Source organism: Rhinolophus sinicus, linkage group LG01 (genome assembly GCF_036562045.2).
Source record: "Rhinolophus sinicus isolate RSC01 linkage group LG01, ASM3656204v1, whole genome shotgun sequence".
NCBI lineage: Eukaryota > Metazoa > Chordata > Mammalia > Chiroptera > Rhinolophidae > Rhinolophus > Rhinolophus sinicus.
The window spans coordinates 169217059-169243158 of NC_133751.1; the positions used below are offsets into that span (position 1 = coordinate 169217059).

The 26100-nt window shown below is 34.8% G+C and overlaps 1 protein-coding gene across 1 annotated transcript in view; it reads right to left on the bottom strand.

Annotated features, from left to right (window-relative positions):
* The window catches only part of TFPI (tissue factor pathway inhibitor), a 64994-nt gene that overhangs the window by 19745 nt on the left and 19149 nt on the right, over nt 1–26100 (bottom strand). The window contains exons 2-3 of the mRNA XM_019740703.2: nt 18210–18332; nt 5772–5969 (exon numbers count right to left, since the gene is read on the bottom strand). Of these exons, the coding sequence (XP_019596262.2) occupies nt 5772–5969; nt 18210–18330 (319 nt within the window). The 5' untranslated portion in view covers nt 18331–18332. The remainder of the gene's footprint in view (nt 1–5771; nt 5970–18209; nt 18333–26100) is intronic.

Below are 26100 nucleotides of genomic sequence, written 5' to 3' on the forward strand. Positions count from 1 at the left end.
TTTATGCCAATTACAGTCTGGAAAAATAGAGAAAAGATTTACAGCAAATTATTCAAATTATCGTATTTCCCTAGATTTATACAGAACATAACATTTATTGATGTCTCAAGGAGTAATGATGATACATTTTAGTAATTTCCATTTTAGTAATTCCTTGAACTTCAACTTACATGAATTCACATATTACATATTTCATTATGAATATTTAAATGCAATTAATATACAACAAATTAATGCATAATTATCTGATACGTTTTAGAAATTATAATTTCCTCCCCATTCTTTCTTCATCTTTTTCTCTTTTGTTGGAGAAGGGGAGGGTAAAATCTGAAAGCTAACTTTCAATGTCTTTATTATTGAAATCAGTCTAGAAAATAATCTAAGTAGGTGGGAAATTGACTCTATGGGAAGAAGACCCTTGTTACTTAACTAGGTCTTCACAAGTCCAAACAAATAAAACATAAAATGACAAAACTAAAAATAAAGAGAGTAGACAAGCTATTTACATGTTCTTTAATTCTTTGTGGAGGAAATTCCTGTGTAAAGCTCTATGAAAAGTCACAATTCACAATTATCCCAACTAATAAAAGAGTAATTAATAGAAAAGGCATACTTTCTAGATCCTTTAAAGATATTTCAGGAATTGATGCTCCATGAATTTGTATGTGACATTTTTAACCTTGCTGTAGAGGCTGATTGGCTAGAAAGCCAAGTGGGAATTTGATATTTTTCATCTAATTCTTTAATTTCCCATACTACTTTATGCCTATTTTTCATACAATAACAATAAAAGATCATGTTGTTGGTTAGGCTACAGGGAAAAAAGCCACTAAAACAAAAGACAAACATTTTGAAAGCCATATATCTGGAAGCCATTTTACAAACTTATTCTTTAACTTTTTAACCTTGTTACCATGCCTTTGCTATTACAAGTATTTGGAAACAATTAATAAAACAAGTTTACATACAAAAGAGCAGTTGATTCACACACACACACACACACACACACACACACACATGCTCGCCCACACACATGGTCTGGCAATTAAGTTCACGAATATGTTGCACTGATATTTCTAACCTTTTTGATATCAGAGGGATTATTCATTATGAATTTGTACCAACTGGACAAACAGTTAGCCAAGTTTACTATTTGGAAGTGATGAAAAGGCTGCGTGAAAAAGTTAGATGACCTGAATTTTTCTCCAACAATTCATGGATCTGGCATCACAACAATGCACCAGCTCATACAGTGTTGTCTGTGAGGGAGTTTTTAGCCAGTAAACAAATAACTGTATTGGAACACCCTCCCTGCTCACCTGATCTGGCCCTCAGTGACTCTTTCTTTACCCAAAGATAAAGGAAATATTGAAAGGAAGACATATTGATGACATTCAGGACATCAAGGATAATATGATGACAGCTCTGATGGCCATTCCAGAAAAAGAGTTCCAAAATTGCTTTGAAGAGTGGTCTAGGTGCTGGCATGGGCGCATAGCTTCCCAAGGGGAGTACTTCAAAGTTGACCATAGTGATATTCAGCATTGAGGTATGTACAACTTTCTAGGATGAGTTTGTGAACTTAATTGTCAAGCCCGTATACTTAGACATTGAGGATTATTTTGTCTTTTTGATTAATTAGCCTTCATTCTTATAAAATATTTTTCCTTTCTCTAGCTAGTATTTCTTGTCCTATAATCTACTTTTCCAATCATTCTTATGATTAGTGATGCATGGTATACTTTATTTCATCCCTTCACATTTAACATCTTTGTATATTTATTTTTAAAATGTCTTTCCTGTAGACAACATGTAGTTAGTTCTTGACTTGTTTTTTGTAGTAAGTCTAATACCTGGCTTTTAATTGGAGTGATTACACCATTAAATTTTAATGTAATTATTATGGGTCAATATAACTCTCTAGCTATTTGTTTTCTGGTGCTCATCTGCTCGTTCCTGTTTCCCTCTTTTTCTGTCTTACTTAGGATTAAATATCTTAATGAGAATTTTATCTTCATTATTGGTGTATTTACTATATCTTTTTTTTTTTTTTCTTTTTCCTAGTGGGTGTTCTGGGCTTATAATATGCTTCTTTAATTCATGACAACCTAGCTTCAAATAATTTTTACCACTTTCACCCATAGTATCTAGAACTTTGCACAGTAATCTCGTATCCCCCCTCCCCCTTTTTCTTGTGTGTGTTAGTTTTAAGTGCTTTAATATTACTTCCAGTGCGGGTCTGTTAGCAATAAATTTTCTCAGATATTGTTGATCTGAAAATGTGTTTATCTCCATTTTATGGGTATTTTTACTAGATCTGCATCATTAATTGACTGTTTATTTCTTCCTTCAGTTCTTTAAATATGATATTCCATTTTCTTCTCGTGAATTATTTCTTGATGAGAAGTTTGTGATTCTTTTGATCTTTGTTCCCTTATATCTAATGTATCTTTTTCCTAGATCTTTAAGATTTACTTTTTATCCCTGATTTTCAGCAATTTGATTATTATATTCATTTGTGTAGTTTTCCTATTTGTGTGTGTGTGTGTGTGTGTGTGTGTTTATTCTTTTTTGAATTTGCCAAGGCTCTTGGTTTTATAAATTACTGTTTTCATCAAATATAGATGAGTTTTGCAGTTATTTTTTCACATATTTCTTACGCCCCTACCCCCAAATACCAATTACACATTTTGATTGATCATAGGTTACTGGGCTATATTCTTTTTTGTTTGTTTGCTTTTTCAGTCTTTTCTTTCCCCCTCCCCCCCACAATTCTTCATTTTGAAGTTTCTGTTGCTCTGTCTGTAAGTTTACTGATCTTTCTTCTATAATGTATGCTCTGTTCTTAAGTACATCTGGTGAATTTCCTATGTATTGTATTTTTCAGGATTATAAATTCCATTTACTTCTCTTTCATATGTTCCAGTTTTTTATTAATATGTTCGTGTTTTCTTTTAATCCTTTAGCATATTCATAACGGCTATTTAAAAGTTCTTGTGTACTAATTTCATCACCTCTGTCATTTATATGTCTGTTTGAAGTGAGTAGTTTTTCTCCTAGCTATGAATCACAATTTACTTATGCTTTGAATGTTCAGTATTTTGAGGGGATTGTGAATGTTTTTAAATGTCATGTTGTTGGCTGTGGATTTTATTGTCTTCCTTTAAAGAAAGATGAAGTGTCTTTGGGCAGGTAGTTAAGATACTTGTGGATCAGCTGGATCTTGTAAGGTTTGAAGCTTTATTAAGGCAAATCTAAAGTAAATTTTTGGGTCTAATTTAGTCCTACTACTAAATTAAATGCTAACTATCTCTCCGTCGTGTGAGAGCTCTGGGAATTGTTTCAGTTACAAATCCCTGATAATTACTTTCTCAGACTCATAGAATTTCACCAGATGCATTCAGTTTTATTATTCTGTGACAAACTCAAAGAGGTTGCTATCCAGCTTTTCTTAATTCTCTCCTACATAAGTCCATTCTCTCTCACATATTGTTCCTGAAACCTCAGGCACCTCAGCCTCCTTATCTCATATTTCCAGGTTGTCCACCAGGGAGACCCCTATGCGGTGCTTTGGTTTTTCTCTCTTAACTGTTGTCCAGAAGTGCCAGCATGCAGAAAGTTCGGGAGATTACAGAGCACACCTCACATGTTTCCCTTCTCTCAGAGCTCAAAATCCTGCATTGCCTTTTGATCAATGTCTGAAAACAGTTGCTTCATATATTTTGTCCAGTTTTATAGTTATTTATATTGGGAGAGAGAGTTCAGTTCAGTTATTCCTTGTTGAAGATGGAGTTCTATCCTTAGGTGATTTAAAAAAAAAGCCTAGCCATATTTTTTTTCTCTATGACAGCTATATCCTTAACAGCAGCTTATTATATAAAATACTCAGATATTCAAACAATGAATATCAAGTGGTTTTTGGAGAGGTAATGAGAAGATGAGGACATGAGACTTACATTTATATTCTAGGCAGTAATGATGTTTTAGAAGATATTATAAGTAGGGCAGTCACTGAACAACAAAAGAAAGGTTAACTGTTGCACAATGTTGAAATAAAAGATTTGTAAATTATTAAAAAATAACAACAAGATAGTTATGTATTTCATGGAAGAGACAAGTTGATCAAAATAAGTAGGCTGCTATATGGGAAGGATTACAAAGAATGAATGAGGTCACCAGTCCTCTAGCCAAGCTACTGAACCTGAGTGATATTCAACTCAGCACAAAAGGATACTTGGCCCCGTAATGGAAAGAGAATGACTTATAGAAATCTGTGATGAATTGAAAATGACCAGGCATCACAAAAAACTAAAAGCATCACAGAAGACCACTGAAATGCCTAATCTGTGTTAGTAACATTTGTAGCACATCTATGGGGAGGATATAGGGAAATACGTGCTCTGAGGTCAAAGAAATATACTCACATCGATTCTTTTCTGTCAGATGTGGAACTTACAACAAAGAACCTCATAGAGTCACAGAGGAGAGAACTTCTCTCTTTTCCCACATTGAGATTTCCCCACAGGTCTAGAGCATCATGATGCCAAGGCTATTTTGTAAAAGCTGCTTCAGAAATCATTATCAGAGTGAGAATGAAGGCTGCCTGCTTTTCAATAAAACGAGACACCTAGTGGGACTAACTGAGAATACCACCTCTTTAGTACTACAGTTCATTTCAACTAGCTGAAAAAACATGCTACGCTATGGGGAAATTTGGAGGTAGAAACTGGGGAAACAAAGACAACTCAGGTTCTTCCATCCCTCAAGGAGCTCACAATTCAGAAGAATAAAACTGAAATAAAAAGCCTTCAAAATTATGATCAGTAATTATTTGGAATTTATTTCAGTGAGAAGAGATAAAACCACCTACACTATAGCAATATGTAAAATGTTCACAAAATGTTGTCTTGATAGGATTAAAGCAGAATAACGTGTTCAAGAAAGTTTAATAACAATATAATATGATGTACTTTGAAACCTTATAACTTAGTAACAATATGAAAAGGAAATTTGGGTTCAGTGAAGTCTACATGGATCAGCATATTTCTTTTCTACAGTGTTCCAAGATTCCAAAGAGAATGATTTTACATATATATGCACACACACACACACATATATAGTATATATATATATATATATATATACACATATATATATACACACACACATATATATAATATATATATAATGTATATATACAGTGTGCATAGATAGTATATATATATACACAGTGTGCGTATATATGTATATACTATATATATGCGTGTGTGTGTATATATATATATATACACACACACTATATATATTTCTGCTACTCTCTGATGCAGCTCACAATTTTCTAATCAGTAGCTAGTGAGAGCCTCAAGGTGGATTCTCAGATTCATTATCTTGATGGGATAACTATGTGGTTGCTGTATTGATAAAGTCTAAGTCAATGTGACTAACAATATCTTTCCTGTCACCTCATAACTGCTGAGTTACACTTACTGCATTGCAGATTTAAAACCTGCTTAAAGGTTTTTCTTACATCTTTATTATGGAGAAGAGCATAGGACAATAAATGGGGCTTATTATATTTCATAATGACTGATATGGAAAAAGTAAAATAACGTTAGTCGAACATGAATGCTGAAAATGTGAAAAAAATTGACAGAAATATTCCTTGGAATGTTAAAAGGATTTGTACTTATTTTTTTCTAAAATTATCAAATTTATGATTATATCTAATAGCTTTAAAGATGCCTATGAGATAAGTGTCTCCAGAAACCTACCTCTCATACATTTTTCTTTGCACTCTTCCAGACTTTCAAATCGATTCTGATTTCCTTCACATCCCCCGTATATAAATTCTTCACACTGTTGAGTATGAACATTGAAAAAAAATCTCTTCAGCATTGCTTTACATGGGCCATCATCTGCTTTAAAAGCACAAAATGCATGTACAAGTTTCAGTGGTGGCAACTCAGCATCTACAAAATAAAAATAAAAATAAAAGATATAACATATAATTCTTCATCAACATTGTAATAACGTTCTTTATTTCCTTTTCAATGCATCCTCACTTGAAGATAAAGTACAATAAACCAGGCTGATATAAGAAACCATAAGAAGTTATTCAAAGCTATCAAAAAGGTAGATAAAGTTTATAAACTCACCAAATGAGAAAAGTCTTATCAACTACTAAACAATAATAATTGATTATTAATCAACTATTAAAGGGAAATGTAGAATAATTGTTCTAGATTCTTGTTAATAGATATTTCTTAAACTTGTACCTGTTGACTGTTATGGCATTGAATGGTAGTTGTAAGGTAACCGATCTGTTGACATTATAAATAGGTAGAGAGCTCTTTTTTTCAATTCAGCAGTTTTTAAGGGCAGATGTTAAAAGACAGTTCTTTGAGTTCCCCTCCCTAATGCACAATTGTGTCACTTTTTACACATAAAATAACTCATTAAAGGTAACAGTGCATTCATATCCATTTATTATATATCACACTATACTAAAGCATTAATTATGAACATTTAGGAGTTTGATCAATCAATCTATCTATCTCATGGTATTTTCCTAAATATTCAGTCACTTATTTTAGTCACAGAAGAATTTCCTGTCATGTACATACAGAAACTTGATTTTTATCAAGTCTAATAATCTTAATAGAGGCCTAATTTTAAATAAATTACATTTAAATATATTACATAATCTGCCAGTAAGGTAGACCCTGAAAATTGTGATTCTTACAACAAAAATGAAAATGACCAAAGAATACCATGTAATACTGCTTGAAGGGGAAGAGGGAAGGGAGCGGACTGGAGACGCGGCCCACTTCTGCGGCTATGGGGACAGGGTTCGCATCTAGGGTGGTGGAAACACGGCCAACATACCCAGCTGCAGAGACGCAGGGGATCCCAGGACAGAACAGAGAACACAAAAGCCAGGAAGTGGGCTCTTTCCCTGCGTCCCACAGCTGATCTCTCCTGCTGAGGGGGCAGCATATCCAGCATTTAAAGCAATAACTTCAGCTGATACCTCCAGTTGGGCCCTAGGCCGGACAAAGGACACAAACTCATACCTGAGCCCCTCTCCCCACTCTTCCAATCCTACCCCGCCCTTCCAGAGACTTAAACTGGTCCCTGAAATGAGGAGTAGTTTCAGATTACAGAGGAGCCTTAGTGCTCAGGCACTGGGAAGACCGGCGGGCAGCTCTGACCCAGGGAAGAGGCTGGGAAGAGTGTGATTTTTGCTGGGCTAGGAGAGAAGAGACTCCTCCATCCCCAGCCACCACCCTTTCTGGCCTGCTTAGGGCGGGGCAATTACAACTGCGGAGACACACCCAGGGATCAGCAGTAAGCGGCAGATGCAGCTCCCAGCTTTCCGCAGCTCAGAAATCTCCCGCCTGCCACACACACACACACACACACACACACACACACACACACGGAAGAAGTGCCCTAAGACTCAGGAGAACTGGACACAGGGCTGGTGGTGCTACTCTCCGTGTGCATATGTGCAGGCAAGGGCAGAGACTGCACTGGCTTTGTAAAAACTACCATACAGACCCCTCAGCCCCACGCATCTAAATCTGCAGTCCCAATGTCACTCTGGGCACCAGGTGACCAGCTCTTCCTGCACAATACGCAGGGGACTCTTTGGTATAGCAGAGGACAACCTGGAGATTACTTGGTGGGCTTAAGCCAAGACTGGTGCTGCTTTTTGTTTTGTCTTTATATCTTTGATATTTTTGCCTGTGTTGAGTGGGGGTTGTTGGTCGTTTTTACATGTGAATGTATTTGATGTTTTCTTTGTTGTTGTTGTTGTGCTTGGTGATTTGCTTTATTCTGACATTGCCCTACCAGGGCCCAGCTTAAGAGGCACAAGATTGAACACACCCAGAGGCCAACTCCAGACCAAACCAGAGTACTACCGGGTTTGACCTACAAGTGACACACCCAGAGGGAATTCTCTACAGGCACAAGAGCCCATAGAGGCCAAACCACATTTAAGTGGTCAACCCTCACGAAGCAGAACACCCTGTGGTGGGCAGAGCCAAGTCTCACAACTAGTCAGCCTAGGAGTTAACCCCACCTACTCACAAGCGAAAAGCAATTAAAGATCTTCTTTAACAGGACAATATACACAACACAAGAGTCACCTTTGGAGCACACGCAGAGGAGAAGAACGAAGTAGTGCAAGTCAAATATAAAGGACACATACTACATAAGATAACCAGCAAGAACTAAGAACTCTAGGGGATCTACCTAATACATTGAAGCAAACACAGAGAGTCAGCCAGAATGGGGAAACAAAGAACCATGTCCCAAATAAAAGAACAGAAGAAACCTCCAGAAATGGAAACAAATGAAACAGAGGTAACCAACCTATCAGAGACAGAGTTCAGAACACTGATGATAAGAATGTTTAAGGAGCTTAGAGACGACATAAAGAAGGATAGAAAAACCATAATGAACAACCAGTTAGAAATAAAGAACACAATTGCCAAAATAAATAGCTCACTTGAAGGAATTAAAAGCAGGTTAGATGAAGCAGAGGATTGAATTAGCGACTTAGAAGACAAGTTAGCAGAGATCACCCAAACAGAACAACAGAAAGAAAAAAGAATAAAAAACCATGAAGATGGTTTAAGAGACCTATGGGATAACATCAAGCACAACAACATGTGCATCATAGGAATACCAGAAGGTGAAGAGAGGAAGCAAGGGATTGAGAACATATTTGAAGTAATAATGTCCGAAAACTTCCCTAACCTGATGAAGGAAACCAACATACAAGCCCAGGAAGTGCAGAGAGTTCCAACCAGGATAAACCCAAACAGGTCCACACCAAGACACATTATAGTTAAAATGGCAAAGGTTAAAGACAAAGAGAGAATCCTAAAAGCAGCAAGAGAAAGACAGAGGGTTACATACAAGGGAACTCCCATAAGACTATCAAAGGACTTTTCTACAGAAACATTGAAGGCCAGGAGGGAGTGGCAGGAGATACTCAAAGTGATGGAAAACAAAGGCCTACAACCTAGATTGCTTTATCCAGCAAGGCTATCATTTAAAGTTGATGGAGAGATAAAGAGCTTCCCAGAAAAGAATAAGCTAAAGGAATTTATTACCACCAAGCCAGCATTGCAAGAAATACTAAAAGGACTTCTGTAAATAGAAGAAAGATGAAAACAATCTAACTACAAATTTTAAAATGGCAATAACTATGTACCTATCAATAATCACTTTAAATGTAAACGGATTAAATGCTCCAATCAAGAGACATAGGGTGGCTGAGTGGATAAGAAAGCAAGACCCTTGTATATGCTGTATACAAGAGACTCACCTCAGATCAAAAGACACACACAGGCTGAAAGTGAAGGGTTGGAGTAAGATATTTCATGCAAATGGAAATGAGAAAAAAGCTGGAGTTGCAATACTTATTTCTGACAAAATAGACTTTAAAATGAAGAAAATATTAAAAGACAAAGATGGGCACTATATAATAATAAAGGGATCGATCCGACAAGAGGACATAACCCTAGTAAACATCTATGCACCCAACATAGGAGCACCTAAATATATAAAACAGATATTGACTGACATAAAGACAGAGATCAACAGTAACACTATCATAGTAGGGGACTTCAACACACCTCTGACAACAAGGGACAGGTCTTCCAGACAGAAAATCAATATGGAAACAACAGCCTTAAATGACACATTGGACCACTTGGATTTAATCGATATTTTCAGAGCATTTCACCCCAAAGCTGCAGAATACATGTTCTTCTCAAGCACACATGGAACATTTTCCAAGATAGACCATATGTTAGGCCACAAAACAAGTCTTGATAAATTTAAGAAAATTGAAATCATACCAATTGTCTTCTCTGACCACAGTGCTATGAAATTAGAAATGAACTACAGGAAAAAAACTGGAAGACACACCAATTCATGGAGGCTGAATAACATGTTACTAAATAATGAATGGGTCAAGCAGGAGATCAAGGAAGAAATCAAAAGATATCTCAAGACAAACAAAAATGAAAACACGATGACCCAAAATGTATGGGATGCCACGAAAGCAGTCCTAAGAGGGAAATTCATAGCATTGCAGGCCTACCTAAAGAAACAAGAAACATCACTAATCAACAGTTTATCTTGACACTTAAGGGATCTGGAAAAAGAACAGCAAAATAAGCCCAAAGGGAGTACAAGGAAGGAGATAATAAAGATCAGAGCGGAAATAAATGAAATGGAAAACAGAAAAACAATATAAAAGATCAATGAATCCAAGAGTTGTTTATTAGAGAAGATAAACAAAATCGACAAACTTTTAGCCATACTCATAAAAAAAAGACAGAGAGGACCCAAATTAATAAAATCAGAAATGAAAGAGGAGAAGTGACAACAGACAATGCAGAAATACGAAAAAATGTAAGAAATTACTATGAGCAACTATATGCCAACAAATATGACAATCAGGAAGAAATGGACAATTTTCTAGAGGCATACAACCTTCCAAGGCTAACTCAAGAAATAACAGAAAACCTGAATAGACTGATTACCACCAGAGAAATTGAATCAGTAATCAACACTCTCCCAAACAACAAAAGCCCTGGACCAGATGGCTTTACAGGTGAATTTTACAAAACGTTCAAAAAAGAATTATCATCTATTCTCTTCAAGCTCTTCCAAAAAATCCAGAAGGAGGGAAGACTCCCAAACACTTTTTACGAAGTCACTATCACCCTGATCCCAAAATCAGACGAAGACACCACAAAAAAAGAAAACTACAGGCCGATATCGTTAATGAACATAGATGCAAAAATCCTCAACAAAGTTTTAGCGAACAGAATTCAGCAATACATTGAAAAGATCATACACCATGATCAAGTCGGATTCATCCTGGTATGCAAGGGTGGTTCAATATCCGCAAATCAATTAATGTGATACACCACATTAATAAAATGAAAAGTAAAAATCACTTGATCATATCAATAGATGCAGAAAAAGCATTTGATAAAATCCAGCAGCCATTTATGATAAAAACCCTTAAGAAAGTGGGAATAGAGGGATCATATCTCAACATAGTAAAGGCCATATATGATAAACCCACAGCTAACATCATACTCAATGGGAAAAAGCTAAAACCATTCCCCTTAAGATCAGGAACAAGGCAAGGTTGCCCACTTTCTCCACTTCTATTCAACATAGCACTGGAAGTTCTAGCCACAGCAATCCGACAAAAAAATAAATAAAAGGCATCCAAATCGGTAAGGAGGAAGTAAAATTGTCTTTATATGCAGATGACATGATACTATATATAGAGAACCTTAAAGACTCCACCAAGAAACTCTTAGAGCTGATAGATGAATTTAGTAAAGTAGCAGGATACAAAATTAATATTCAGAATCAGTTGCATTTGTATATACCAATAATAAAACATTCAACCCAATTCCTATCAAACTATCAACGACATTTTTCACAGAAATAGAACATATAATCCTAAAATTTATATGGGACCATAAAAGATCCTGGATAGCCTCAGCAATCTTGAGAAATAAGAACAAAGTGGGAGGTATAACAATACCTGACATCAAATTATACTACAAGGCTACAGTAATCAAAACAGCATGGTACTGGCATAAAAACAGACACATAGATCAATGGAACAGAATAGAGAGTCCAGAAATAAATCCATGCCTATATGGCCATTTAATCTACAACAATGGAAGCAAGACTGTATGGTGGGGTAAAGACAGTCTATTCAATAAATGGTGCTGGGAGACCTGGACAGACACATGCAAAAAAATGAAGCTGGACTACCTCCTTACACCATATACAAAAATAAATTCAAAATGGCTTAAAGACTTAAATGTAAGATATGGAACCATAAAATTCCTAGAAGAAAATATAGGAAGAAACTTCACAGACATTACCTGGAGTAAGATTTTTACTGATATATCCCCTCACATGAGGGAAGTAAGAGAAGAAATAAACATGTGGGATTACATCAAACTAAAAAGTTTTTTCACAGCAAAGGAAACCATCAATAAAACAAAGAGAGATCCTACTGAATGGTAAAAGATATTTGCCAATTATATATCTGATAAGAGGTTAATATCACAAATTAATAAAAAACTCACTCAACTCCAGAAAAACAAACATCCCAATTAAAAAATGGGCAGAGGACATGAAGAGACATTTTTCTAAAAAGGACATATAGATAGCAAACAGACATATGAAGAAATGCTCAACCTCACTAACCATCAGAGAAATGCAAATAAAAACCACAATGAGATACCACCTCACCCCAGTCAAAATGGCTATCATCAATAAATCAACAAACAACAAGTGCTGGAGCAGATGTGGAGAAAAGGGAACCCTTGTGCACTGTTAGTGGGATTGCAGATTGGTGCAGCCACTATGGAAACAGTATGGAGGTATCTCAAAAATCTGAGAATGGAACTACCTTATGATCCAGCAATTCCACTCCTAGGTATCTATCCGGAGAAATCCAAAACTCCAATTCAAAAATCTTTATGCACTCCTATGTTTATTGCAGCACTATACACAATAGCCAAGACATGGAAACAACCGAAATGCCCATCGGTAGATGACTGGATTAAGAAACTGTGGTACATTTATACAATGGAGTATTACGCAGCCATAAAGAAGAAAGAAATCTTACCATTTGCAACAACATGGATGGACCTAGAGAACATTATGTTAAGTGAAATAAGTCAGACAGAGAAAGACAAATACCATATGATCTCACTTATATGCGGAATCTAAAGAAAAGAATAAGTGAATGAACTAATCAGAAACAGTTTTGGAGACATAGAGGAAAAACTGAGGGTTGCTAGATGGGCGGGGGGTGGGGATAAGGGGGAAGGTGAGGGGATTAGAAAATAGTCTGTAACCACAAGATGGCCACTGGGTTTTGAAAATTAATTTGGGGAACATAATAATGTTGTAAAGATTTTGTAGGGTATCCGATGGACACGTGTCCCATTTGGGAGACCACCTCAGGGATGATTTAGATGCCTGATCACTGCACTGTACACCTGAAGCTGAACAATAATGAATGTCAACTATAATTTTATATCTATCTATCTATCTATCTATCTATCTATCTATCTATCTATCTATCTATCTTATATACATACAAATACATACATACATACATACATACATACATATATAGATATATCTATAGCTATATCTATCTATCTATCTATAGATAGATAGATGATAGATAGATGATAGATAGATAGATGATAGATAGATAGATGATAGATAGATAGATGATAGATAGATAGATATAGCTATAGATATATCTATATATGTATGTATGTATGTATGTATGTATGTATGTATGTATTTGTATGTATATGGTTACAGGAAGCGGAGTACAGCATTAGGAATAGAGACTGGAAATGTAATGGCTCTGTGAGATGTCAGAGGGATAGTGGATGGGGGGAGGTGGGTTCACACAGTGTGAGGGATATAAATGATAAACATCTAAGTGTTGCTTTGTCTTGTGCACCTAAAACTAATAAAAAAATAAAATAAAAAAATACTGCTTGAGTATTGTCTATGTCTTTCGGTATTCACTACGATCCCTTATGGGAATATTGAAACCTTAAAATGCCCTAAACCAAATTTCCCTTTAGGGGGCAGCAGTATTCTATTCAATTAAAACTGGTAAATATAAATATCTTCAAAAAAGTATTTTAATATACTATAAAATAATTTACTTTGAAAAAAGAAACATGAACGGATGTCACTTTAATATTTTTACATAAAACATTTTTAAAACATGAAATAAAAGGTACGTTTGAGTATATAATCACCTAGAAGGAAAATCAATTTAAAATTTCCTATAGCTTCAAAACTTCGGTGTATTTTTTGAAAGAAAAGAAATAGATATTATAAAAGTTGCATTTGAAAATTTTATCAAGCCTCGTTTGACCTTCATAATGTGTTATCCTAATGATCTATTGAATTAATGTCAAGTATTAGCCATATTTCAGTAATGTTAAAACTCTTTGTAACACAATAGTTGAAATGTCATTTTTAATTTTGTTTATGAGTCATAAAGTGATAAGTAGGCCTTCAATCTTGGAATGGTTAAAAATATGGCTATCTATACATAAATTGGTATTATTATGCTGACATATTATTATGTCATTGTTTTGGTTTCTTTCATAACTGAATTGACTATTTTTTTTAACTGAAATAAATTGAGCCAACAGAAATTATAGAACAGCAAACTTTCCAACTTAAAATTTGATAAGACAATAAAATATAACAGATGTATTGTAATACATGTATCTTTACCTACAAAAGACAGCACAGCATGAAGACTAAGTTGCCATACATATTCAGGAAAAGTATTTCTTATAAATCAATAATTTATATCATATTCTTTTTCACTGATGATCCCTCTACTTTTTACTCTTAATATACTTGATAGTCCTTGTCATCATGCCAAATCTCTTACTTTACGTTTTCTGTATTAAGGATATACTCACCCCAAGTTCCCTCTGCTATTTATTAGTTATGCCACCAGGTGGTAGCAGTGCACCACAAAAAAATGAAAGAGTACACCATAGTTGTGGTTGTACTAGTAATAAGAGCTAATGTTTACTGAGTAATTACTATACTTCAGACATTTTGTAATATTATTTAATTATTACAACAACCTTCTGAGTTAGGATTTACTTTCTCCATTTTGCAAATTATAAAACAGCACTTCACAAATCAATGAGTAATGACTTTAATTCACACCATCAGTAATGACTTTAGAATTGATGCCACGTTGTTTTACAGCGTATATCTCACACATTCTTAATAACTGAGTGATATTGTCACAGATGTTTGTGCCTGAGATTTCTAAATTGGCACTTAGGTGAAGCACATAGACTTAAAAATATAATTTCCACTCAAAAATTGTTCTTTTCTAAAATTTACTTGATGAAAACCAACAGTTTTTGATGAAGAGAGTGGGTGATGATTTTACACCAATTTCCTAAGGAAAACATTGTCAATTAACTCTATTTTATTAACTATTATCTAATTGTTCATCTTTACCATTCATATTTTCATGCATTTCTTCTGTAATTCCTGAATTTTGTGCAGTGAGCTTGGGACCCACACATGAACAGCATCTCTCAGGTGTGGGAGTGATCAGGTGGGCCCTACTGCACACAGTGCCATGCCATTCCACCCAAAAGGGATGGAAGTCTGTCTTGTTTTCATTTCTTACTTAGGATAAACCTTTTGGAAAGTCAGCAATTGCGTGTTCAACATGCAGCAGGCACTGCTGTCACAGCAAGGATGGTAGTATGTTAGGTGGCAGCCATCGCCCCTCTTATATAAATATTCAAGGACCTCAGGGTGCTGTGCACGTGTCTAATGAGACACTTAAGCTTGTCTGAGGGGATCGGGGATAACTTTCCTGATTTAAAGGAAGTGTTTACTATGACAAGGTATGATCTAAAGCCATGAAACTGGAAAACACATACAGGGGAATGTAACGGATTTAATGTGGTGCAGCCAGATAAATAGGAGTATAATTTATATTTAAGCATTTTTGCAATCGATTTCTTGTATTTTATGTCTCATAGTCTGAAGACGACAGTCTCACTCTCCCCTTCCCCTGTGGTGAGATATTGGATGGAAGACTCATGATAATATTTGGGGACATGTCATGTCCTTGCCTACTAGAATCCTCTTTCTCCTGGAACTTTTTAGGGAACCTAGAGCTTTCAGGCAACTTACTACCTACGATTCTCCATGTTGCTTCATGGTCTGACTAAAAGGTTGGATTTCTCTGGAAGGGAAGAACACAGACATGTACTCTTTGTCTTCTCTGTGTCAGAAAATGCATCAGATGCTTTCTGCAGTTGATACAACAACCATATGAACATAGTTGCTTACATTACTTACCTATAGATGAGGACACTGGCAATCAGTATGTTTACATAACACATCTGATTTCGCAAAACTACTGTGTGGCAAACCACACATGCAAGCTTAGGTCTGGCCGATTCTACATCATAGAAAAGATACTTGCCTTTCTCTAAATGCTCCCTGCTAATCTCTCCCAGTCCAAAGGAACTTTTTCAAAAAGCTTATCACCACTATTTTTATTGTTATCATTTTGTCTTTTCAAGAAGTTTATTCTATTTCATCCTCCCTTCAGGTTGGACTGATTCTTATGAGGTCTATCGACTTGTGAGAGAAGCAATAAAATCTTGCATATTTTTCTATAAAATGATAGTATACTATTTCAATGAAATGGAGTAATTCTATAAAATGATGGCATAGCCTTGGCCTAATGTGATAAATGGTATCTCAAAAACTGAATTGATATGGTGTCATGGTATTTTAAGATTAATTAAAAATGAAGCAAAGCCAAAACTGGGTAAGACTTCACAGCTCAGTCAGCTAAGTGGTCCTCACGTCTAGCTTTAAAATCAATTATTTTTTTCTTATTCAGCTGGGTTTGGTCTGGATTTATCCAGCGATTTTAAACTCTGGCTTAATTAGTGGTAGGTTAATTCTGGTTTCTTGGCTGACTGTGGCAGCAGCAACAATTTCAGGAACCTCCTGGTTAACTGGCATGCATTTTCTTAGCCTAATTGAGGGAGATTGGACTGGGTGAATTTGGGAACACTTGGACCCTTTCTTCTTCCAATACCCAAAATGGGGTTGCATGCTTTTTTCCCTGTTGGGATTTAATTTATTCTCCACATCCCTTTCCTACCCAACCTCCAGAATATTAGATCTTTAGCTCTTTTGATCAGTGAACCAAATGAAGAATTGGAGCTTAACTCATAATGCCCAAATATCTTTATAAGGCACATTATGGTTTTTACTTTATTAAATAATGTTTCATGTTAAAACATTTTGTAACTATATATTTTTTGATGACATATAACAACAAGCCTTTATTTTTCACTACAGGTAGGATATGACCCTAGCTGGATTCGCTTCTTGTCCACTCATTAGTCGGGCCTCATCCAGCCTGGGCTGGCATGGGTGGCTCGGCTTCCAGCTGTGGGTACCCCTGGGGCAAATCTTCAGATCTGCTCAAAGTGTCTCATTTTTGTCTGCAGGCTGAAGTGATGTAGCATTTACCACTTGGCCACTTCCCCATGCCCATCTCTCAGATGGCCAAGCTTAGATGAGTCCTCTTCCTCTTTGCATCAACAGCAGCACCTTAGGCACACTGTCACTTCATTTACTACATTCTACTGAAATAACTACATTATACTGAACTACACTTCAGTCTCCCATGTGCAGTTGAGATTCTTGAAAACCCAGAGTCAGTCATCACTACTTCCTCAGCACCTACCACAGTTTCAGACACATACGATGCATTTTTTCAGTCTTTATCAAAGGGGCGTATACTGATCAAAATCACTTTAAAGAGCTGTTAACGATATGAAATAAGAATGTATTTATGGAAATTTATGGTACCTTATAAACATACGTACAAATAGAAGCTATCACCGTGTGCATATTCTCCCACTATTACCAATGACTTGACGTTTCAATAATTTACTAATTTTCCACAAATTATTACTTTTAAGAAAGAAAGAAATCTGTAATAATAATCACTGTACAGTCTTCTCCCTGTTCTATTGTTTTATTGCTAACATTTTATTTTTGGACACAGAGCTTTATGGGATTAGAACTGACTTCTATTACCCAGATCTCTTGGTGTCCCGCTTGACTAGATTCTCACATTGGACTTGTCTGGAAAGTTCTTATTTTGGTAATAAGGGCAAAAGAGAGAGAATGGCTGAAACCTCAGATGTCTGTGGTTTCTTTTTCCTTCTCACACTTTTCCCAGCCAAAGGGTGGCATCAAGTTTCATAGAGTTTTTTTTATAGCTATGGCTCCTCAAAATTTTTCAGAGTTCTTCAGTGTTTAATATTTATAGCCTGGAAAAAAAAAAAAAGAGAGAGAAAAGTCTTCCTTGCTAATGTGACTCCTTTGGACTAAGAGTTGTTTTTTGTTGTTGTTGTTTGCTTGTTTGTTTTACATATCACATTATATGTAAGATATTACGTAAGAAAAATGTCATCTTAATGAAAACCAATCTTCCTACACAATGTAGAAAACTACATTAAATTTTTGGATTAATATTGACAGCTTTGACTAGCTTAAAAAGATGAATGCTTCTAACATTTTACCTGTAATGTTTACATGTTCTTCATCTTCCTCAGGAACTGCATTAAGGGGGACAGAAGCACAACTAAGCAGCAGACATAGAGACGCCCCCAAAATCTGTTCTTTCTTCATTGTATAAACCATCTCTAAAATACAAAATCCAGATATGGTTAATAAATAGTATTAGTGTGGAATTTTCTATAGACTGGTAGGCATCATATGCATGCCTCCAAATATAAATTTGTATGACCTTTAATAGATGTTCTCATTCCATAAATTCTGCCCACACATTCCATGGCACATATATTCAGTGACTATATCTAACAATATTCAAATCCACAGGTCATATTCCAACCTTGAAAATACAAATTAAAATGGCAATAATTGAGAGCAAGTGTAATTGATCAACGTGGCTAAGTATATATTAAGATCCATTTTTGTGGGCAATTCTATTTGCCACATCTTTCTCATAGCTATTCTTTTTACTATGTCACTAATAGTTATATTTTATTTTTTCTTGCATTTTTCTATTATTTCATTAATGCAATTTTCAATTCCGCATTTGTCTTTCCCTTTGCTCTGGACCTTCTTTTAAAAAAGAAACATGTGTTCCAAATTTTGATTTGTTTACTTTTAAATATATTTCTGTTTTCATAACCAATTTCCTAACCAGGTTTACTATGAAATAGGAAACAGAACTGCTGAAAAAAGAAATGTCTAAATGTCCAGCCAGTCCTTTACCCCATTTCTTCCACCCTCAACTTAGAGAGTTATCTGATTCAAAAGAGTCTCACAGAAAAGTAACATTAAGTGATAATCCAACACTTTTACAGTCTAAGGGAAACAGATTTCAGCAGTAGAGTGAAATTTCCTGTTTCAAAATGATTTAAAGATCCATAGCAAAAATAATGGAAAAGCACTTTTAAGCTTTTTTAAAAAAAGGCTATTTTTCCTTTGGATTCAAAAGTGGAAGGAAATGTGTAATGTTCATATTGCTTCATGGGAAGAGGAAAAGAAAGGAACATGTGCACACTGGCATTCAGCCACTAATGCCATTGCAGTAGGAAGGAAAGAGAAATCTTATCAGTAAACATTCACAAAAGTGGGAACAGGTATTCCACCAAAAACAAGTCAGAGAATTCTCTGTTTATGGACGTTGTGGATACAGCAATGCACACCATTAAGGTGTGGATAACCTTATAATAAATAATAAAGTAATAAATGCCATTTTGCTTCAAGCGTCATTAAATCACTAATGAAACATATAACCTATTTTCTTGCAACACTTTGGAAATATTAATGCATATTTAATATTTTGCAGCAGTATTTTAAATACCTTCTGAACCATATCATAACCTACTTGAATCCACAAATATATGTATGCGTGTGTTTATACACACGCGCACACGTGCAAGGTCTGACGATTAAGTTCACGAACTTGTTGCAATGATGTTGCTAACCTTTTCTGATGTCAGAGGGATTATTCATAATGAATTTGTACCAACTGAACAAACAGTTAAGCAAGTTTACTATTTGAAAGTGCTGAAAAGGCTGCGTGAAAAAGTCGACCTGAACTTTTCACCAACAGTTCATGGCTCTTGCATCACGACAATACACCAGCTCACACAGCACTGTCTGTGAGGGAGTTTTTAGCCAGTAAACAAATAACTGTATTGGAACACCCTCCCTACTCACCTAATCAGGACCCTAATGACTTCTTTCTTTACCCAAAGATAAAGGAAATATTGAAAGGAAGAAATTTAGATGACATTCAGGAAATCGAGGGTAATATGACAAGAACTCTGATGGCCATTCCAGAAAAAGAATTCCAAAATTGCTTTGAAGGGTAGACTAGGCGCTGGCGTCAATGTATAGCTTCCCAAGGTGACCGTAGTGATATTCAGCAATGAGGTATGTAGCACTTTTTCTAGGATGAGTTCGAGAACTTAATTGTCCAACTTCATATATATATATATAATATAATATTTTACATGTATATTACATATAATATATATTTATATAATATTTGTAAATTATAATATATATATTTATATACTGTTATATATAATATATATTATATATGTATAGTATTCAGCGATAAAAAAGAACGAAATGTTAACATTTGTGACATCGATAGACCTTGAGGACATTATGCTAAATGAAATAAGTCAGATAGACAAAGACAAATTCCATCTAATATCACTTATATGTAGAATAAAAAAAGTAATCAAGTTCATAGATACAGAGAACTGACAGGCGGTTGCCAGAGGTCGGGAGTTGGTGGTAGGCAAAAGAGCGAAGGGGATATAAATTTATTTTTTTAAATATACATTTAGTGGAACTTATGGATAGGTAGAGGTTAGGAAGAATTTGGAATACAGTTTATAGACAAAACAAAACAAAACAAAAAGATTAATTTCATCTAGAAAATTCTGTGGTTTTGAGCCTGGAGCTGGGGTTAGGAAAAGTATTTGTCATTTAGGAGAGTTGTTTTTCTCTAATTTGTATTTGGCAGAGTTAACGATCTGAAAATGTTGAGATAATTATGAAACCAAGACAGAGGAAGGCGTAACAGATGCAAATCACCTATTCACACAATTACATAGTACTCACTATGCTCACAATGACGATTACTCACATTTTTATACTTTTGCCTGTTTTTCATGTTTCGAAGTAGCTAATTTCCTTTTCTAGTAAGATGAGTGTTTTGGTCTGGGTAAATGGTAGTGAAAGATGGAAATAAAGAAAATCTGCCAATCATAGACCCCCAGAACTTAAAATGAAAGTAGCCTCTTATATGCATGACAAGATTTTTAAGGAATTTACTTTAAAAAATTATTTGCTGTTTCATCATTTGTTTATAATATTAATATTCTCAGGAGAATATGTGAAAAAGAAGTGGTCTGTGTGAATCTAGAAAGTCAGGAACCATAAATGGAAAAGGGATCCAACCAAGTTCATTGGAGCTAGACATATTTTGGTAATTTGACTTTGGTGACTGCAAGAGAACAACTGAATGGCAATGGATATTGATGTGGATGAGAACTTGTAGCAGGATTTAAACAGCAAAAAGCTCAGAGAATGGAGGAGACAAATAGGCAAGAATTATAGCACTAGGTTTCTAGTACATCACTCTGGGAAAGGCATGATACAACTAGTAAACAGTTATTGATCTATTCTATCATTAGTTTTGGAATGCATTCTCATCACTTTTTCATCTTTAAATTAAGCTGGAAAAATCACATACTGTGTTAATGTATATACAGAGAGTGTCAAAATGTATACACATTTTAAGGAAGGAAAACTGTTACTAAAATTTTAATACTCAATATATACCAATAACAAAAGATGAGTACAAGTCATGTTTGACTTCTGCAATTGTGGTTACCATCAGCGTCCAGACACTTCTGATTACGGTGAACTACTGCTTGAGCAACATTGACCAACATGTCCACTTGTATACACATTTTTTTGGCACCCCCGATAGTATCAGTATGGTACTTACATAATGTAAACTTCCTAGTTCAGATTTTCTTTATCACATGTGTTTGAATTTTTTCTTTTTTAAAGTTTTACTATTAATCTCTAAGCAAAATGAACATTTTCCCATCTTTAAAAGAAAGAAATGTCATTTTGTATGCTTCATTTATGGTGTACCAATGAAAAACAGGAGAGACAAAATCAGACTTCCAGAAAAATTGGGGAAAAAATAACTTGAAGAATAATTCAAATTTTCTGCTCAGCAGTGACTAATACTACTCTTTTGATGTTTATTACTTCCATCTACTCAATTTGGCTCGTCCCCAGGGGCCCTACACTTCTGCCCACTAAAACCTGGAGCTTATTTTTATCTTTCACCTATGTGCTTTCTTGACTGTTTCTCATTCTGGGTGAGTTTGCAGCGCACTAATACCAAGGATAATGAATGAAGAAAGGAAATATTCAAATAAAACTGTGGTGGGAGGACGGAGACAAAAAAAAGCCTATAGGGATTCTAGTAGTTTTCTATTTTTATTTTATGTTTTGAAGTTTACTTTTTATAAATAGCATTTTCACATGAAAATTTCCAAATATTCATAATGACTAGGGTCTGGAAATAGATTTTTGTTAAAAATATTTGTTACTAGACTTCCAACCATTGTTCCTGGATGGAGAGTTACTGAACATGCATAATCTCAGTGAGAGGTTTGAGAGCCCGATTTTTTTTTAGGAAAAGAATATTTTCTGAATAAATATACTGTGGGAATGCAAATGTTTGGGCAGTTTCCCAAGAGAAGTCTAAGGCTGTGTAACTGCAAGTTTGCCACATACCAAATTCTAACAAGTCAGTACGGAGCCTTCTGTATCTCTTTATTCACTTCCCCCCTGGGTACCACATTCCTGGGACATGCAGTCATCACTCTAAGCATTATGTTGGCAATAGGAATATATATCTAGAATATAACATTAACATTAAGATCAAATATGACTTTATAGTATATATACCACATTTAAAGAAATTATATAGCACGTGCAAAAATATATCATTATAAAACATCATTTTTTGTAATGACATTATTTTTGGAAGTGGTTACTTATCTATTAGGTTACTGTGTCTTGACAATAACGCTGCACAGCCAATCAGGCAGGTAAATTGAATTGATGTTAGAGATACATGGTTTTTATTCCAACATTATATAATTAGATGCCTAGTAAGTAACAGGCAGGACTACATCCTGAACTTTCCCAAAGCATCCTTAAAATAAAGAAGATTTATGGAATAGAGACCAAATCCAATTCAGGAAAATATAATTAAATATATTAATTATTTATGTCTTTCCATATTTATTTCTTTGAAATATTACCTTTATTGTGACTTAAAGATGATTAGTGAATATCACCAAAAGAATTACAGGATAAAAATTGGTTTCTCTGGTTGGCTAATCCTACAAGGACAACTCATTAACTAATATAACTTTTTAATGTGATCATTATAATTTTTGATTCAGTGAGTTGCCTAAACATTTTCTATTCCTGGCTTAAACTCTATACTTCATTAGTGATTATATTTATTACCACTTAAATATTTCCACATCACTCTTTCTGTATATATGGGAAGTTAGTTTTTAGCCTAAGCCTTAGCTAACCACATTAAAGAAGGGCATACATTATAAGCATTAGAAAATCTGGGGTGAAACTATTCTCCATGTCTATGAGTTTTTGTTTCTTTGTTTGTTTTTCTTGTTCCTTTGTTGTTTTCAGTTTTATATCCCACGTATCAGTGAAATCATATGGTTCTTTACTTTTTCTATTTGACTTATTTCGCTTAGCATAATAATCTCAAGATCCATCCATGTTGTCGTAAATGGCACTAACCATTGTCAAACCAATAAACTTTAAACAGAAGAAAAAAAAATCTGGGGCTTTGTTTATGACACAGAAGTTTACCCATCAGTCAAAGCCTGAATAAACAGATTGAAAGAAGCCTACATAAGGGAATATCTTCAAAAGAGGTACTTGAAAATCTAAATATTTCTTTTCCCTCAAACATTAGAGGAAACAGAAACCACATATATACGCATTAAAAAACAAAAACCTTGGCTAAGGACCAAAGTTAAAAACAGCAAATTCCTATTTTGTTAAAGCCCCATTTCAAACATGTCATTATAGCCAGCTCTAGAATTATATGGATTTAATTTTCATATTGTAGGGTAAGTCTTTGTTTAGATATTCTCTCTAGATACCTGCTTTTAAGGCATTTTTTTTTTAAACCATGAGGTGGTTAAATTACAGCTTGTAATTTTAATAATAATAAATCATAACGCAAATAGAAGTTTCCGTTAATGAACCTTCATTATTATTTTTTTCTCACTTGTATCTTACACTCACTCTAAGGTAATGTTGTTATCCTCATTTGATAGAAGAAATAAACAGTAGTTAAAAATGGTCAAATATATGGTGATGGAAGGAGAACTGACTCTGGCTGGTGAGCACACAATGTGATATACAGATGATGTATTACAGAATTGTACACCTGAAACCTACGTAAGTTTATTAACCATTGTCATCCCAATAAATTTAATAAAAAAAGAAAAAAAATGATAAAATAACTTTTCCCAGAAAACAGCCTGTATGTGGCAATGTAGGTATACCTAACTCTGAAGTAAATGACTTTAATCATTGTTTTATACTGTCAGATTTTTTTAAAAAGTAGTGTTGGTAAAAGTAAATTTAAATATTGGTAAAAATTATATTTCCACATTAATTCATGGATTGATTAGTGTGATTTGTTGTGATGAAAATGGTAAGTACAGATTTGAGAAAGGCATTACAGATTTGATTAAGGTAGTTACTATTTTACAATGGAATTGTTTATCAAACCATGTTGGTCAGGTAAGTTTTTGGAACTCTGAGCATACAATGCTATAAATGAAGTTTATGTTGATAGACCAACTGGTTAAATAAATAAATAAATAAATAAATGAACAAAAGAGCCTCAGTGTTTAAGACAGGCAACCTTCAATGAACTAGCCCAGGTTTAAAGTTTGGCAACAAGGCTGAATTAGATCCAGTTAAAGGTGGCTTCTCTTTGCCTTTCTTCAAACCATGGAAGAACCTTAAAATGGATCTTCACTAATAAAGATAAACGTATATGGTGATGGAAAGAGAACTGACTCTGGGTGATGAACACAAAATGTGAGATATAGATAACGTATTATAGCAGAATTGTACACCTAAAATCTATGTAACTTCACTAATAATTGTCGCCCCAATAAACTTCAAAGGAAAAAAAAAAGATAAAAGTGACTTTGTGGATAAAACGCACAGGAGATGTCTTAGTCTACTAGGGCTACCATAACAAAGTACCACAGACTGGGTGGCTTAAACAAAAGAAATTTATTTCTCCAAGTTATGGAGCCTGGGAATTCTGGAGACTGAAGTGCTGGCTGATTTGGTTTCCTGGTGGGAGCTCTCTTCTTGGCTTGCTGACACCGCCTTCCCTCTGTCTCACATGGTCTTTCCTCAGTGTGTGCAGGTAGGAGAGACCTCTCTCTTTTTCTTTTCTTATAAGGCCACCAATCTTATTAGATTAGGACATCCTCTTATGACCTCATTTAACCTTAATTACCTCCTAAAATGTCTAGGTCCAAATGCAATCACCCAGAGTTGTGGTTTCAACGTATGAATTTGGGGCGATATGATTCAGTTCATAATAGGAGCTAATTTTTTTAAGAAAGTGCGTCTGAACTTGGTTAATATTAGGTTGGTGCAAAAGTAATTATGGTTTTTGCAATTGTTTTTAACCTTTTAAACTGCAATTACTTTTTCATTGACCTAATAAATTTGTCACAGAAGCAAGGATCACTTGTCTATTATCATTATGGTGTGGGAGAAGATTTGTGAGCTCGAGAGTCTACTTTTTAAACTGTAAGCCAATTAATTATTTCCTTTCTGCATAGCTATAGACTTCCATGTTCTATTTCTTGCTGTGTAGTTAATCCTGAGGCAGGACTGGCCATAGATTCCTACAGGAAATGTAGAAATCACCTGTATAAGAAGGACATGTAGTACGCAGGTCTCCCAAATTAAGTATTTTTCTTGATTTTTTGGTTGTTTCCTAAGATAGGACATCTATTCTGAGAAAATGATTGTTTTCTATAAGTCTCTTCTAGAAAGAAAGTGTCTTTTTAAGTTTCCAACAAGAAAGAAAGACATGGCAGGTAAAACAGGCCCTTACTGTCTGACCTCTTCTGTACCCTAATTACAAATCATACGTTAAAGAGCAGAAGGCACTGCCCTGTACGTCAATTCTTGTGCTTAGAATTAGGGCATAATTTTCTCTCAGTTAGATTGTTGTGTGGGCTAACTATGAAATTGCTCAAGGTTTTATTTTAAAATTGGAAATATTTTTCATAATTTTGCATAATAAAGTTT